The 18,141-nt window shown below is 51.1% G+C and overlaps 1 protein-coding gene across 8 annotated transcripts in view; it reads right to left on the reverse strand.

Moving 5' to 3' along the window:
• The window catches only part of LOC139228989 (polyhomeotic-like protein 2), a 271,331-nt gene that overhangs the window by 17,836 nt on the left and 235,354 nt on the right, over nt 1-18,141 (reverse strand). For all 8 annotated transcript variants that reach the window (XM_070860640.1, XM_070860641.1, XM_070860644.1 and 5 more), the window contains one exon: nt 7,675-7,877. In XM_070860640.1, the coding sequence (XP_070716741.1) occupies nt 7,675-7,877 (203 nt within the window). The remainder of the gene's footprint in view (nt 1-7,674; nt 7,878-18,141) is intronic.

The raw sequence follows: 18,141 nt of genomic DNA on the forward strand, positions 1-18,141 counted from the left end.
CCCACGACCTACCAGCGTACCAACCTCATCTGAAGCCGTTTCTAAATGGCGACAGTGACCAATATTGTAACCAGAAGCAACGCACACCAGTTCCACTTATGTTCTTATTGAGATAACAATAACTAAACATAAGAACATAAGAAATAGGAGCAGGAGTAGGCCATACGGCCCTTCGAGCCTGCTCTGCCATTCAATAAGATCATGGCTGATCTGATCTTAGCCTCAACTCCACTTCCCTGCCCGCTCCCCATAACCCTCCCTAAACTCCCTAAACAATATAGATGCTTGGGAAACCAGTTATCTGCTAAACGCTGTTCATCAGCACTAAAATACTCTTGTAACCAGTTTCTTCAACTGGACCAATACCAATTCTGGCCTCTTGAACATCCCTGATTATAATCGCTCCACCATCGGTGGCCGTGCCTTCTGTTGCCTGGGCTCAAAGCTCTGGAACTCCCTCCCTAAACCTCTCCGCCTCTCTACCTCTCTTCCTTTAAAGACGCTCCTTAAAACCTACCTCTTTGACCAAGCTTTGGGTCATCTGCACCCTGGGCTTGGAATAGGAAAGTTTAGCTAGCGCTCCGTGGAACATGTATTGAGATTATTTAGCATACACTGGGCTGGACAAATTGAGGTTATACATCTTCCAAAGCAAATCTCTGTAGTGTTAATGGGGATCATCGGCAAATCAATGATCTGACTCCGTTTTCTGCCGCTTCCCAGTATTATCCTTTCCCTCCTGTCCTCTGAGGCACTGACTCACGTCGGGGTGTAATTCAGCGAAAGAACGAAAAGAAAGACTTGCATTTATATAGCGCCTTTCATGATCACCAGACGTCCCAAAGTGCTTTACAGCCAATGAAGTACTTTTGGAGTGTAGTCACTGTTGTAATGTGGGAACAGCGTCTGCACTCCAATGAGTGACAGCTGTCTCCCCAAGGGGCTACTCTTCCTGTGATAACTGTGGTACAGTACACGTTGGCAGAGTACTTAACTGTAGGGTCCATGACACTGGGTCCAATATCCACACACACACAGCAAGGAGTGCTAGCTGGTCTTTCCCATTCCAATCCCAGGGATGCTGAGCTTAAGAACATAAGAAATAGGAGCAGGAGTCGGCCATTCAGCCCCTCGAGCCTGCTATGCCATTCAATAAGATCATGGCTGATCTGATCCTGGCCTCAACTCCACTTCCCCATCCGCTCCCCTTTAAAATGTATTTGTTCATGGGAATTGGGGCATTGGGGCAAGGCCAGCATTTATTGCCCATCCCTAATTGCCCCAGAGAAGGAGGGACTGAGTGGCTTGCAAGGCTATTTCAGAGGGCAATTAAGATTTCTCCCTCAGCACTGCACTGGGAGTGTCAACCTGGATTTCTTTTGTGCTCAAGTCCCTGGAGTGGGACCTGAACCCACGACCTTCTGACTCCAAGGCGAGAGTGCTGCCCACTGAGCCACAGCTGGCACTTTTAACGGAGGGGCCTAGCGGAGACCAGGTGGCTCAGCGTACACGGGACTAAATCTGGAACCTTCCGCCTGTGTGTGGGTCAGTCCCTCCCTAAATGGCACATTTAACCGCCGAGTCATTGGGGAAATGTTTTCTCAATTGCAGTTCTCAGCTGAACATGAGCAGATGCAGCTTTGTGTCAGAAAATTGTTGAGCAACACCACAGCGCAGTATTGAGCGAGTGCTACACTGTTAGAGGACAAAATGTTAGCAGAAGCCCCTTATGCCCCCTCAGGTGGTCACAAAAGATCCCAAAACACTATTGGAAGAGTAGGAGAAGGAAGGGGAGGAAGAGGTCACTGATTATTGGTTTCCAATGGAGAGCCAATGGGAAACTTGAGATTATATGTGGAACAGAATAGCTGGGTGTATTAGTTGAAACCAATGTGTATGTGCATTATTTGCACTTAGCACTAACACACACAGCACCTTATTCGACTGAGTACCTAACTTCTTTTTAATCAACTAAAAATAAATGAAGGATTGAGACCCAACCTCCATCGACCCTACGAAGGTTTGCAAGCTAATCTGTTTTATAGGATTAAAAAAAGGGTTTGGTTTTAGATTATCCACATAGGGAAGGAAACCCGGTCTGGGCCTATAGGCGACTCCAGTCCCACACCAGCGTGGTTGACCGGCCTCTGAAGAGGCCCAGCGAGACACTTGGTTTGTATCAAACCCTGGGTGACCAGGGGTGGCAATGAATACCAGCCTTACCAGCAATGCCCACAACCCGAGAACGACAAGAAATACACACGGACAATGTCCCCTGTGAGCGGCGCCTTGTTCCACATGGCCGCTTTCTATTAATGCACGGTCCCTTTAAATCTCTGCCTGCGAGGAGAGATTACACAAACTAGGGCTGTATTCCCTGGAATTTAGAAGGTTAAGGGGCGATCTGATCGAAGGTTTCAGAATATTTCGGGAACAGAGCGGGTGGATAGAGAGAAACTATTCCCGCTGGTTGGGGAGTCGGGAGTAGGGGCAGAGTAAAAATTAGAGCCAGACCTTTCAGGAGTGAAATTAGGAAACACTTCTACACACAAAGGGTGGTAGAGGTTTGGAACTCTCTTTCGCAAACGACAATCGATGCTGGGGGTCAATTGTTAATTCTAAATCTGAGATTGATACATTTTTGTTAACCAAAGGTATTAAGGGATATGGGCCAAAGGCGGGTGTATATGGAGTTAGATCGCAGATCAGCCTTGATCTCATTGAATGGCGGAACAGGCTCGAGGGGCTGAATGGGCCTCCTCCTGTTCCTGTGTAACAGGCTCGAGGGCTGAATGGCCTCCTCCTGTTCCTGTGTAACAGGCTCGAGGGCTGAATGGCCTCCTCCTGTTCCTGTGTAACAGGCTCGAGGGCTGAATGGCCTCCTCCTGTTCCTGTGTAACAGGCTTGAGGGGCTGAACGGGCCTCCTCCTGTTCCTGTGTAACAGGCTTGAGGGGCTGAATGGGCTTCCTCCTGTTCCTGTGTAACAGGCTCGAGGGGCTGAATGGCCTCCTCCTGTTCCTGTGTGACAGGCTCCAGGAGGTGAATGGGCCTCCTCCTGTTCCTGTGTAACAGGCTCGAGGGGCTGAATGGGCCTCCTCCTGTTCCTGTGTAACAGGCTCCAGGGGCTGAATGGGCCTCCTCCTGCTCCCATTGCGGTATTGCCAATGTAAGAGCCGGTGAGAGGCCTGTCCGGGACCTTGCGGTGACGGCATGGCCACACGGGCAGCTTAGCGGGAACATTGCACATGGAGCACTAGGATGCAAAGTTTCAGAAATGGGAGGCAAGGGGTGAAAAGAAGGACGGAGCCAGGCTGGACAGAGGCGATGGTTAGTTTTCCGACCAGTGGTCAGCCTTAACTCCGGGGCACAGTCAGCGTTACTGAGTCTCATTCACTGCAGGATGGGGCAATTAGTTGACACCTTATCTCAGTCATTGGGGCACTTTTTAAAAAGTGAATTAGTTGGCCGGCTGGAATCAACCTCAGGAACTTATCATAGAATGATGCAGCATAGGAGGCCACTCAGACCATCCTGCCTGTGACAGAGCGATCCAATCAGTCCCACTCTCCTGTCCTTTCCCCACAGCCCGGCAAATTTATCCCCTTCAAGTATTTACAAAACTGAATCCAAATTCTGAAATCGCCACGATCGGATTTGAACTCAGGTTCTCTGATTAGTCCAGTAACATAACCACTACACCACCGTGTCCTCTATTCAGACTTCATAGCTCAGTAGGAACATAGGAGCAGGAGTCGACCATTCAGCCCCTCGAGCCTGCGCCGCCATTCAATGAGATCATGGCTGATCATCTACCCCAACTCCACTTTCCCGCCTGATCCCCATATCCCTCGATTCCCTTAATATCCAAAAATCTATCGATCTCTGTCTTGAATATACTCAACGACTGAGTCTCCACAGCCCTCTGGGGCAGAGAATTCCAAAGATCCACCATCCTCTGAGTGAAGAAATTCCTCCTCATCTCAGTCCTAAATGACCGGCCCCTTATCCTGAGACTGTGACCCCTGGTTCTAGACTCCCCAGCCCGGGGGAAACATCCTCCCTGCATCTACCCTGACAAGCCCTGTAAAAATGTTGTATGTTTCAATGAGATCATCTCTCATTCTTCTAAACGTGAGAATATCGGCCTAGTCTCCTCAATCTCTCCTCATAGGACAATCCCCCATCCCAGGAATCAGTCTGGTGAACCTTCGTTGCACTCCCTCTATGGCAAGTATATCCTTCCTTAGGTAAGGAGACCGACACTGTGCACAATACTCCAGGTGTGGTCTCACCGGGGCCCGATATAATTGCAGTAAGACGTCTTTACTCTTATAATCAAATCCTCTTGTCATCAAGGCCACCATACCATTAAATTCTTAATCACTTGCTGTACCTGCAGGTTAACGTTCAGTGATTGGTGTACAAGGGCACCCAGGTCCCTCTGAACACCAACATTTCCCAATCTCTCACCATTTAAAAAATACTCTGCTTTTTTATTTTTCCTACCAAAGTAATCCCTGGATACCCTCACCCAACAAAAATCTATCGAACTCTTAAATGTATTTCCTCCCTGGTTCTGTCTTATTTTGGTTTTCACACCAACTAGGTTTACAATTTATAGAAAAACCCCAACGTATTCGCGACTCGTTCACTGTGCAGTGCCTTCCATTTCTCATGGGCAAATGGCTTCTCTCCGTTTGGGCTACCAGCTCGCTCAATAGATCACAGGGTTTCGGGGTGGGGGGGGGGTCTCTGTATGGTGATGCACAAGGCATTACAGATGTGTGGGACAGGCTGGATGGACCCAAGGGGCTTTACCCATCCGTGCGTCCGTGTGTATGGATTGTTAACTTATCAGCACGCAACTCCCAGTCCCCATTTCCCTTAGCAGCGAGGTCAGTAACCAGGGGGGTGTAGATTTAAAGAAATTGGTTGGAGGATTCGGGGGGTGTTGAGGAGAGGGTGGGGGGGTGGTCTGGAACTCGCTGCCTGAAAGGATGATCGAGGCTCTCACTGCCACACGGTTCTAGTCCCCACAGGTTCCAAATAGCGACACAAAAGTCAACAGGCATTTTCACTACTTACACCGAGGCAAGTCTGCAAGCAAGCATGCACGTTAATCTTACTGCAGGTGACACGGGGGGCACACAGGTGGGGGAGCAACGCAGCAAAAAGCCAAGGACAGCACACTGCCACGGTACATCGCTCAAAATAAATCAGTAACATTACACAGTATCATAAAATAGAAAAGTGAACACTCACAAAAATAGCCCATGAAGAGAGCGTTGATAGAGAAGGTTGTGGAAATCATTCAAAAAGTGGTTCAAACGGGATGAGAAGAAAAGTACAGACATGAAAATGTCATTGTCAATTAGTGCAAAATCTCCTGAAAGCTTTACTTGCTTTGACTTTTATACTGCAAATAAGTGAACCACAAACCCACCCCCCCCAAAACACACATACGCACAGATATACAGACACACACAGATATATACTGACACACACACACACACACACAGATATATACACATACACACAGATATATACAGACACACACACACACACAGATATATACAGACACACACACACACACAGATATATACAGACACACACAGATATATACAGACACACACATACACACACACAGATATATACAGACACACACACACACAGATATATACACACACACACATACATACAGACACACACACACACATACATACAGACACACACACACATACACACAGATATATACAGACACACACACACACACACACACAGATATATACACACACACACAGATGATATATAGACACACACACAGATATACACACACACACACACACACACAGTCATACACACACACACGCAGATATACACAGACAGACACACAAATATACATAGACAGACACACAGATTTACACAGGCATGCACATACAGACAAGGACACATGCACGCAGACACACACACACACACACACACACACATAGGCATGCACAGACACATACATACAGAGAGACACATACACACAGACACGCACGCACACACACACACACAGAGACACATTATGCTTTTATAACCAGAAACACAATGGGGTCAATTGTAACTCAGTAGTCAGTTGTTGGGCGGGTGTAAAGCTGCCGCCCAGCGAGTTAGCGTAACATGACCCCCGAACTCCCGAACTGAATTGGATGCTGTAACGATCCCAGCAACAGGTATAGTGGGAAGGGAGCCTCTCTCACTCCCAGCGACTCCGTCACCCAATGTAAAGATACCGCCAGTGGCGATGGAGAGGGAGACACACCGCGGGCGCGGGCGTGTTGCCGGGCAGCGCGTACGCACCAGGGGGGGAATCCTGCAGCGTTTTCCCGCCATGTATTCGGCGGGAGCTCCGCAGAAACGGCGCTGGTGGCCAGTTCTAGCCGTTTGAACCGGGTCGGTTATCGGGGTGGGGGGTCTCTACCAATCTCCGCTGAGAGACCAGGAGACACCCCGATACAGACTCCAGGCGCGGTTCTCCGATCACCGGGGAAGGTATGGCCGGGACAATACTGCCTTGCATCACACGGTGAGAGAGCTCTGGCCCTGCCCCTGTGCCAGAGCTGCTGTGACCTGCGCTGCTCCCGTGGTACACGTTGCGGGCAGATTCCGCAGCCAAGACTGCCCGCCTGAGTAACGTGAATGTGGCATTAAACAGCACCAGGCCCCGGCCTGCTCACTTGCTTCCGGTCTAACGATCATTGTGGAGTCGTGTCCACTTCCTACCACGCCTCCGATATCCAACAAAGTGTGCGGGTGCTGAATTGTCCATTTGCCCCCCGCCGCTCAGCCTAGCTGGGAATCAGTTGTTGCGACTACTTGCATTGCCGAGGCTTGCCGATGACCAGACTGATGGTCAGTAGCCAGAGCAACCAAAGCAACCAAAGTGGCGTTACCGGACACGCCGTTAGCTGCACTGCAATTAGTGGCAGGGAAACAAACCAGCAGCTTCGTTACACAGTGAGCAAACACCCCCCACAGGTATAGCAGGCACGCAATGACAGGCCGCAGACTTTCAACCACCCACACTGCTCTGCAGACTTACCCTCGCTACTTACGTTAAAGCGCTCAAGCTGCCATTTAAACCAGAGAGTGAGAACACACACACAGACACACACTCACATACACAGTCACACAAACAGACACTCATACACACACACACACACACAGTCACACAGACAGACACAGGCACACACAAACAGACACTCATACACACACACACACAGTCACACAGACAGATAGACACACACACAGATAGACACACACACAGACACAGGTACACACACACAGATAGACACACACACACACTCACAGACACTCATACACACACACAGATACACAGACAGACACAGACACACACACAGATAGACACACACACACACTCACACAGACAGACACACAGACAGACACACACACACACACACACACACAGATAGACACTCACACAGTCACACACACACACACACACACACACACACACACAGTCACACACACAGACACAGACACACACACACACACACGAGAGAGTGTACAGCAGCCTGGAACAAGTGGAAGCCACATCACACTGGAGCACTGTCTATCTTCATGAATTTAAACGGTAGCCGGCCATGAACATTACATCTGAAGGTACTCACTGGGAAAGGTTCTGCCCCCTCCTGTATGACAAACCCTTCGATGACATGGGTGAGGATCTGTGGTTTGACTATGGCCTGCGGTGGCTTGTTCTCGGTGTTCTGCGGCACGCTGGTGGTAACCGATGAGGTGGTGTTGCCATTGCCGGATGTCATGGTGGGACCCGGGGAGATGTTCCTTGCATTAACGTTGTCTGGCCCTTTGCCTGTGAGGGAGGAAACAACAAGTGTCACTGCCAAAGAATCAAAATGCTTCCGACAAAGTACCTCCAGCAAAGGTTATCTCTGGGATCCCACCCTACCCCTCAGCAACATTTACAATCCTGCACAATGATGTCCGTCTTGTTGGTAGAGGTCAAGGGGCTGGGAGGTGCTGTCAAAGTCAAAGTAAGCTTGTGATTTACTCCAGTGCATCCTACAGAGAGACACAGTGAGCTGGTGGTGGAGGGGAGGGGAGAGAGGTCCATCAAGTGAACTGCTCTTCAGTGTCAGTCGTGGGCTCAGTGAGCAGCACCCTAGACTCCGAGTCAGGAGGTTGTGGGTTCAAGTCCCACTCCAGGGACTTGAGTACGACAATCCAGGCTGACACTCCCAGTGCAGTGCTGAGGGAGCGCCGCACTGTTGGAGGGGCAGTGCTGAGGGAGCGCTGCACTGTCGGAGGGGCGGTCTTTCAGATGAGACGTTAAACCGAGGCCCCGTCCTCTCTCAGGTGGACGTAAAAGATCCCTTGGCACTATTTCAAAGAAGAGCAGGGGAGTTCTCCCCGGTGTCCTGGGGCCAATTTTTATCCCTCAATCAACATCACAAAAACAGATTATCTGGTCATTATCACATTGCTGTTTGTGGGAACCTTTGGAGGCTTGTGGGGGAGACTAGAACTAGGGGGCATAGTTATAGAATAAGGGGCCGCCCATTTAAAACTGAGATGAGGAATTTCTTCTCTCAGAGGGTTGTGAATCTGTGGAATTCTCTGCCCCATCGAGCTGTGGAGGCTGGGTCATTGAATATATTTAAGGCGGAGATAGACAGATTTTTGAATGATAAGGGAGTAAAGGGTTATGGGAACGGGCAGGGAAGTGGAGTTGAGGCCAAGATCAGATCAGCCATGATCTTATTGAATAGCCGACTCCTGCTCCTATTTCTTACGTTATGATCTTGCTGTGTACAGATTTGCTGCTATGTTTCCCTATATTGCAACAGTGACTGCACTTAAAAAAAAATAGTTCTTCCAAGTGATGAGCTTTGGGAGGTCACAAATTGGTGAAAGACACGATCTAAATGCATGTTTGATCGCTCTTGCTCTGTCCTGGACGGTGATCAGCCTCGAGTGCAGTTGTAGCTGCAGCGATCCGGGCAAATGACAAGTATTGCATCACACCCCAATCAACAACGTGTATTTATATAGCGCCTTTAACTTGGTGAAACGTTCCAAGGTGCTTCACAGGAGTGTTAGGAGATCAAGAAATTGACAACCAGCCACATAAGGAGAAATTAGGGCAGGTGACCAAAAGCTTGGTCAAAGAGGGAGGTTTTAAGGAGCGTCTTGAAGGAGGAAAGAGAAGTAAAAAGGCGGAGAGGTTTAGGGAGGGAGTTCCAGAGCTTGGGGCCCAGGCAACAGAAGGCACGGCCACCGATGGTTGAGCGATTATAATCAGGGATGTTCAGGAGGGCAGCATTAGAGGAGCGCAGAGATCCCGGGGGGGGTTGTGAGGCTGGAGGGGATTACAGAGATAGGGAAGGGACGAGGGCCATGGAGGGATTTGAAAACAAGGATGAGAATTTGAAATCGAGGCGTTGCTTAACCGGAAGCCAATGTAGTTCAGCGAGCACAGGGGGTGATGGGTGATGGGTGATCGGGACTGGGTACGAGTTAGGACACGGGGCAGTGAGCACAGGGGGTGATGGGTGAGTGGGACTCGGTGCAAGTTAGGACACGGGGCAGTGAGCACAGGGGGTGATGGGTGAGTGGACATCCCAAAGTGCTTCATGGCCAACCAATTACTTTTAAAATGCAGTCTCTGTTGGCACCGAGTCTCCCCACCCATCACCCCCTGTGCTCGCTGACCTACATTGGCTCCCGGTTAAGCAACGCCTCGATTACAAAATTCTCATCCTTGTTTTCAAATCCCTCCATGGCCCTCGCCCCTCCCTATCTCTGTAATCTCCTCCAGCCCCACAACTCCCCCCGAGATGTCTGCACTCCTCTAATTCTGCCCTCCTGATCATCCCTGATTATAATCGCTCCACCATCGGTGGCCGTGCCTTCTGTGGCCTGGGCCCCAAGCTCTGGAACTCCCTCCCTAAACCTCTCCGCCTTTTTACTTCTCTTTCCTCCTTCAAGACGCTCCTTAAAACCTCCCTCTTTGACCAAGCTTTTGGTCACCTGCCCTAATTTTTCCTTATGTGGCTGGTTGTCAATTTCTTGATCTCCTAACACTCCTGTGAAGCACCTTGGGACGTTTCACCAAGTTAAAGGCGCTATATAAATACAGGTTGTTGTTGTGTAGAAACCCCTCCAGCGCAGGACCTGGATCAGGTGAGCCAGACTGTGGCTGAAAATGCAGGCAGCCCCGGGCATGGGGGCGGCGCAGGAATAATACTGAAGACATTTGATTTTTTTTTGAAAAGGTAGAAATGTTTGTAATTGAGAATTTCAAAGAAAAGTTCTGTAGATGAAAGAGGACTAGCCAATGGGGGAGAAGGGAATAGAGGGCTATGCTGATAGATTTAGATGAGGAAAGACAGGAGGAGGCTCGAGTGGAGCATAAACGCCGGCATGGACTGGTTGGGCCGAACGGCCTGTTTCTGTGCCGTATATCCCGTGTAATTCTCCTGCACCACTCTTGCAGTTAGGTTCCACCACCAGGTTCCAATAACTCGGGTGAATCAACCCCCAGAATTATTTCCAAATTTATAGATTCAGAGCCACAAGCGACAAACCATCAATCCAGGATATTTAACCCAAAGATGTTCATTTGTTTCAATCAAACTGAGAGACTATAAATGCCCTGCAGTACGTAGCACGAGCCACCCCGGCCCTGCGAGCAGGGAACACCCAACCTGGAGGCACGGAGCCCGACGGTGACGCTGGCCGATGGTGTAACGCCAATCCAAGGCCCGCTGCACACCTCTCCCTTTAACGGGAATAAATAAGTGAGCTCCGACTGACTCCCCACGGCCCGTGTCACACTATCCGCACAGAGGCTAAATTATTCCCCCGGATATCAAACACCGCCTCTTCTCAGTCCCTCTGTCAGCCCCACCTGTGACAGAGACTATGGTCCCCGCATCGGACCCAGTCACCCGAGAACTCATACTTAGTGTGGAAGCAAGTCACTCCGAGGGACTGCCTGAGAGAGAGGAGAGAGAGATTCCCAGCCCAAGTACAGGTTTGGTCATTCAGGACAAACACAAGGTGTGGGTTGGGACAGTTCCACTCGCCTCTGGAATGATGAACTCTCGAACATTATTTGGTTGGGGGCGGGGGCTGGGAAAAACCGAGAACTCACCTGTGTACGAGTGACATCAGCGCGCTTATTGCCCCCGCTCCCGGCCGCTCATCGCTTCCTCCTCCGTTCCCTTATTTCATTTGATCCTTGCGGCCGCAGCTCTGCCCTAACTGGCAATTTGCGGGTCCTGAAAAGGTGCGTTCGATGCCTTTAAATAAAGGCGGCAATACACTCTACTTCCAGCAGCAGCGTTTGGTGAAACGATCTGGGAATTTAAGCGGAATCCACAATTCCTACATTCCACGTCTCAAGATGCTCATCCAGGTCAAGGGAGTCTCCGAGTTGTGAAGTTTAAAAAAAAAACAAAGGGAACTTCTGGAAGTTTGGGATCGAGCACTGGGATTGCCACACAGGGATTCGAGGCTCGCTGTCGACAATCGGGAGCCGGTCGGTGCCCGCGGGGAGCTGGTGTGGAAGGGGCAGCGGCCTGGGGCTGAGCCCACCGTCGGTTCAGCCTCTACCGCAGCCTGGCGTGATCCCGGCTCAGTCTGCTAGGCCGCTGGCCATCAGCAAAGTCAATGCCGGCACCAGACAGCGTGTCCACCACAAAGCCTGGCTTAAAATGCAAAAGTGGCTGAAAAGGGGGTTTCCCCTCCTTCCTGGATCTCGAGCTCCTGGGGCGAAAGGGAAATCAATCAGAAAAGCTGGAGACGTTGCAAAAAAAAAATATGGGAATAATTTGCCTGCAGGGTGCTGTGAGCACTGGGAGAGAACAAGTTTCTGCAGCCAGAGTCCGGCTCCCCTTCCTGCGACACTGGCCCAGCGAGGTGAAGCGAAATCTTCTCTGTAAAGGATGAATTACAAACACTCGACTATATTCTTTTGGCCGGTAGCTAATCTCATTACCCAATCAGAATGCCCCAGCCGGGAACATGATGCCCATGTAATGTGGGGCTGGAGTCGGTGGCATCTTACAGCAGGGACTGAGTGCAGCTGTATGTTAATGCAGGCTCTGCCCTGGCGCCCTGAAGGAATTAAGGGGCATCTTTGGCTTGTGTACAGTAACCTCAAGCTGCTGGGGGAGGGGGTTTAAACTGTACTGCACCAAAGAACAGGTGTCCACACAGCAGCCTGTAGGACGAACAAGCCCCTGAGCAAATATATGTACATTAGAACGTGGCAACAAGGCATTGTATGGGCTCCAGGCCCCGCTCACCCCTCCCCTCAAACTGATTGTGATTAGACAAGCCTTTGGGGAAGGATGAGGAGATTGATTCCCTGTGTATCTGGATCTTGTAAAAGAAGGATTTTTTTTCTTTTAGCCCTGACTGAGCAAGTAATTTATAATCGCACCCTCCCGACCACAGGGAGAAAAGCAGCAGCTGCCTCTTGTGCTGTCGGCTGATTTACAAATCAAAGCGGGCCACACAATAACCTTTATTCAAGGCAGGCGGAGAAAACAAGGGCTGGTCCCAGAGGGGAAGTGGGCCTGGCGATGGTCACAGTCAGAGATCACACTGCAACCCCCTGCCACCCCGCCTGCTGGCTCGCAGTCAATGGAAACTTTCTCCCTGCCCCCATCCCCTCCACATCTCCAACCCTCCCCTCCCCCCTCCTACCTGTTCCCCCCACCCTCCCCATCTCCGCCCTCGCCATCCCTGCAACCCCCCATCCCCAACCTACCGCCCCCCACCCCCCCCCCTTGCCTCCCACCCTCATGGCTGCCCACCACAAAGCTCCAAGAGTCAGACAAAACAGAAATGCTGCGACAGATTTGCTCTTGTGCTCCAGGAGTACGTGCCAGCGACAGGCCATTGTGTGAGCGCACGGTTTACTGTACAGATGGTCCAGGATCAAACAGACGCAACCACCAGAACTCCTCAGCAGCCAGCTGTAGATTCTCTCTGGGAAAGGCAGCACAGGCTGGCTTTGTCTCCTGGTCCCAGGGGAATACTGCACCCAGAAACAGGCACAATCCCAATCTCCCAACACCCGCAGCCTTGCATCTTCAAGTTTAAACTGCACGTCGCAACCGTCAGGGATTCCTCATACCACAGCCCTGCCCAAAGGGGCATTCAAATGTCATCCAACACCAAAATAAATCGCTTAACACTCGGGCAGGACATCACCATTATCAGCTTCCGTGCTCCTGGGCTGAGGTCGGGGAGGGGAGGGGTAAGTCAGTTAGCACCCCCGCTCCTGCCTGTCATCCTGTTGCCCCGAGAGTGTGTGGGTTAGCAGCAGGGTGTCCGTGACGTGTTTGTTGTGTGTGGTGTGAAAGAGACAACGAGAAAGCGAGAGAAAAAGAGAAATTGAAAGAGAAAAAGAGAAAAAGAAAAAAAGAAAGTGAGAAAGTGAGAGAGAGAAAGAAAAAAAAAAGAAAGAGAGAGAGAAAGAGAGAAACAGACAGGCAGACTTGCATTTATATAGCACCTTTCATATCAGGACATCCCAAAGCGCTTTACAGCCAATGAAGTACTTTTGGAGTGTAGTCACTGTTGTAATGTAGGAAAGGCGGCTGACAATTTGCGCACAGCAAACTCCCACAAACAGCAATGTGATAATGACCAGCTAATCTGTTTTAGTGATGTTGTTTGAGGGATAAATATTGGCCCCAGGAATCCGGGGATAACTCCCCTGCTCTTCTTCGAAATAGTGCCATGGGATCTTTTAAATCCACCTCAGTTTAATGTCTCATCCAAAAGACGGCACCTCCGACAGTGCAGCACTCCCTCAGTACTGGCCCTCCGACAGTGCAGCACTCCCTCAGTACTGCCCCTGCGACAGTGCGGCACTCCCTCAATACTGCACCTCCGACAGTGCAGCACTCCCTCAGCACTGCCCCTCCGACAGTGCGGCACTCCCACAGTACTGCACCTCCGACAGTGCAGCACTCCCTCAGTACTGCACCTCCGACAGTGCAGCACTCCCTCAGTACTGCCCCTGCGACAGTGCGGCACTCCCTCAGTACTGCACCTCCGACAGTGCAGCACTCCCTCAGCACTGCCCCTCCGACAGTGCGGCACTCCCTCAGTACTGCACCTCCGACAGTGCAGCACTCCCTCAGTACTGCCCCTCCGACAGTGCAGCACTCCCTCAGTACTGCCCCTCCGACAGTGCGGCACTCCCTCAGTACTGCACCTCCGACAGTGCAGCACTCCCTCAGTACTGCACCTCCGACAGTGCAACACTCCCTCAGCACTGCCCCTCCGACAGTGCGGCACTCCCTCAGTATTGCCCCTCTAACAGTGCGGCACTCCCTCTGTTGTGATCCTAACACAGATGAGACTGCACACAGGGAGGTTAAAGTAACAGTGACCTCAGTCTTTATTAGGGACCGGCTTATATACAGTGCTCCCAAGGGATGCTGGGATCCCGTGGGACTTCAGGGGATGAGCTCCCTGGTGGCGGAACATGGGAGTGCATGCTTTACAGATACACAACATCACTCCCCTGCAAAGTCAAAGTGAAAACTATTTACAAGGTGAGGCGGTCGGGAGCCTTTCTTTCCCTGGTGGACCGCCTCGGTACAAATGTCTGTTCTGGTGTGTTGGCTGTGCCCTCGCTGGGCTGGCATGTTGTTGGCCCTGCAGGGCTGCTGGGTGAGCCTGGCCTTGCTGGGCTGTTGGGCGTGATGGGTTCGATTTCCTGGTCCGGCGTGGTGTCGTTGATCCTTTGGGTGTGTGTTGTGGGCTCGAAAAAGGTGGTGTCTGCTGTGGGTTGTTCAGGGCAGTCTGTGAACCGCAGCCTCGTTTGGTCCAGGTGCTTTCTGCAAATTTGTCCATTGTCTAGTTTGACTACAAACACCCTACTCCCTTCTTTAGCTATCACCGTGCCCGCGATCCACTTGGGACCATGTCCATCGTTTAACACATACACAGGGTCACTCAGATCAATTTTCCGTGACACAGTGATGCGAACATTTTGTTGCTGCCGCCTGCTCTCTACCTGATCATGCAGGTTGGGGTGAACCAGCGAGAGTCTGGTTTTAAGTGTCCTTTTCATGAGTAGCTCAGCCGGGGGCACCCCTGTGAGCGAGTGGGGTCTCGTGCGGTAGCTGAGCAGTACTCGGGACAGGCGGGTTTGGAGTGAGCCTTCTGTGACTCGTTTAAGGCTCTGTTTGATGGTTTGTACTGCCCGCTCTGCCTGCCCATTGGAGGCTGGTTTAAACAGGGCTGTGGTTACATGTTTGATCCCATTGCGGGTCATGAATTCTTTAAATTCAGCACTGGTGAAACATGGCCCGTTGTCACTGACCAGTATGTCAGGCAGGCCGTGGGTGGCAAACATGGCCCTCAGGCTTTCAATGGTGGCGGTGGCGGTGCTTCCCGACATTATTTCACATTCAATCCATTTTGAAAAAGCATCCACCACCACCACCAGGAACATTTTACCGAGAAACGGGCCCGCATAGTCGACATGAATCCTCGACCATGGTCTGGAGGGCCAGGACCACAAACTTAGTGGTGTCTCTCTGGGCGCGTTGCTCAACTGAGCACACACGCTGCATTGCCGTACACAGGACTCTAAATCAGAGTCAATACCGGGCCACCACACGTGGGATCTGGCTATCGCTTTCATCATTACTATACCCAGGTGTGTGCTGTGGAGATCCGAGATGAACGTCTCTCTGCCCTTTTTGGGTAGCACTATGCGGTAACCCAACAGGCAGTCTGCCTGAATGGACAGCTCGTCCTTTCGCCGCTGGAACGGCTTGATTAGCTCTTGCATTTCAACGGGGCTGCTGGCCCAGCTCCCATGCAGTACATAGTTTGTTTACTAGGGACAGCAGAGGATCTTGGCTGGTCCAAGTCCTAATATGGTGGGCCGTGACAGGTGATTTATCATTTTCAAACACTGCCATGACCATCAACAAGTCTGCGGGCTGCGCCACCATCAACAAGTTTGCAGGCTGCGCCATTTCCACCCCCGTGGTGGGCAATGGTAGCCGACTGAGAGCATCCGCACAGTTCTCGGTGCCTGGCCTGTGGCGGATGTTATAGTTATACGCAGATAGCGCGAGTGCCCACCTTTGTATGCGGGCTGAGGCATTAGTATTTATCCCCTTGTTTTCAGCGAACAGGGATGTGAGGGGCTTGTGATCAGTTTCCAGCTCAAATTTGAGGCCCAACAGGTACTGATGCATTTTCTTTACCCCGAACACACACCCTAATGCCTCTTTCTCAATCATGCTGTAGGCCCTCTCGGCCTTAGACAAGCTCCTGGAGGCATAGGCGACAGGTTGCAACTTCCCCGCAACGTTAGCTTGTTGTAATACACACCCGACTCCACATGACGACACATCACATGCTAGCACAAGTCTTTTACACGTGTTATACAATACAAGCAGCTTGCTGGAGCATAAAATGTTTCTGGCTTTCTCAAAAGCAATTACTTGTTTTTTTTCCCATACCCAGTTCTCACCTTTACGCAATAATACATGTAGTGGCTCTAAAAGGGTGCTTAACCCCGGTAGGAAGTTACCAAAATAGTTCGAGTCCCAGGAACGACCGCAGCTCCGTGACGGTCTGTGGCCTGGGTGCGTTCCTGATAGCCTCTGTCTTGGCGTCTGTGGACCGAATGCCGTCCGCTGCGATCTTTCTCCCCAAAACTCCACTTCTGTTGCCATGAAGACGCATTTCGACCTCTTCAGCCGCAGCCCTTCGCTATCCAGTCGCTAGAGGACCTCCTCCAGGTTTTGTAGGTGCTCGACGGTGTCCCGACCCGTGACCAATATGTCATCCTCAAAAACCACCGTTTGTGGTACCGACTTGAGTAGGCTCTCCATGTTTCTCTGGAAGATCGCTGCAGCCGACCGAATTCCAAACGGGCATCTGTTGTAGATGAACAGTCCCTTGTGCGTGTTGATGCAGGTGAGGCCCTTCGAAGTCTCCTCCAGCTCCTGCGTCATGGAGGCCGAAGTCAGGTCGAGCTTGGTGAACGTCTTGCCTCCTGCTAGTGGCGCAAATAGGTCGTCTGCCTTAGGTAGCGGGTATTGGTCCTATAGCGAGAAACGATTAATATTACTTTATAATCGCCGCAAATCCTGACCGTGCCATCACTTTTGAGTACTGGAACAATCAGGCTGGCCCACTTGCCAAATTCCACTGGGGAGATGATGCCCTCGCGTTGCAGCCTGTCCAGCTCTATTTCCACTCTCTCCCTCATCATGTGGGGTACCGCTCGCGCCTTGTGGTGAATGGGTCGTGCCTCTGGGACCAAGTGGATCCGCACTTTCGCCCCGGAAAAGTTTCCAATGCCAGGCTCAAAAAGGGAAGGAAATTTGTTAAGAACCTGGGTACATGAGGCCTCAACGACATGTGATAGCGCTCGGATGTCATCCCAGTTCCAGCGGTCTTTGTCCAGCCAGCTCCTTCCAAGCAGTGTGGGGCCATCGCCCGGGACAATCCAGAGTGGCAGTTCGTGCACCATGCCCTCGTAGGTGACCTTGACCATGGCGCTGCCCAGGACAGTGATGTGCTCTTTGATGTACGTTCTCAGTTTCGTGTGGATGGGGCTCAGAGCTGGTCTGAGTGCCTTGTTGCACCACAGTCTCTCAAACATCTTTTTACTCATGATGGATTGGCTAGCACCAGTGTCTAGTTCCATGGCTATGGGTAAGCTATTCAATTTTACATTTAGCATTATAGGTGGACAGTTCGTCAAAAATGTGTGCACCCCATGTACTTCAGCATCTGCCTCCTCTCTCTGAGGCTTGAAATTGCTTTGATCCACCATGGACCGATCTTCCTCTGCCACGTGGTGGTTAGCAGGTTTTGCAGAGCTTGCAGCTCATTTGCAAGCTCGTTGGAGGTGCCCCAATGTTCCACAGCTCTTGCAAACATACCCTTTGAAGCGGCATGAATAGGCTGAATGGAAGCCTCCACAACGCCAACAAGGTGTGAATTGCCTTGCATTCATCCTTTGTTGGGGACTCCGAGTCATCTGGGTCACCTGAGACCTGCTGGCAGTTGCAGACTCGTGGGTGCTGCCCTGTACATTTCTGCTCGCAAACACAGTT

Source organism: Pristiophorus japonicus, chromosome 18 (genome assembly GCF_044704955.1).
Source record: "Pristiophorus japonicus isolate sPriJap1 chromosome 18, sPriJap1.hap1, whole genome shotgun sequence".
Lineage (NCBI taxonomy): Eukaryota > Metazoa > Chordata > Chondrichthyes > Pristiophoridae > Pristiophorus > Pristiophorus japonicus.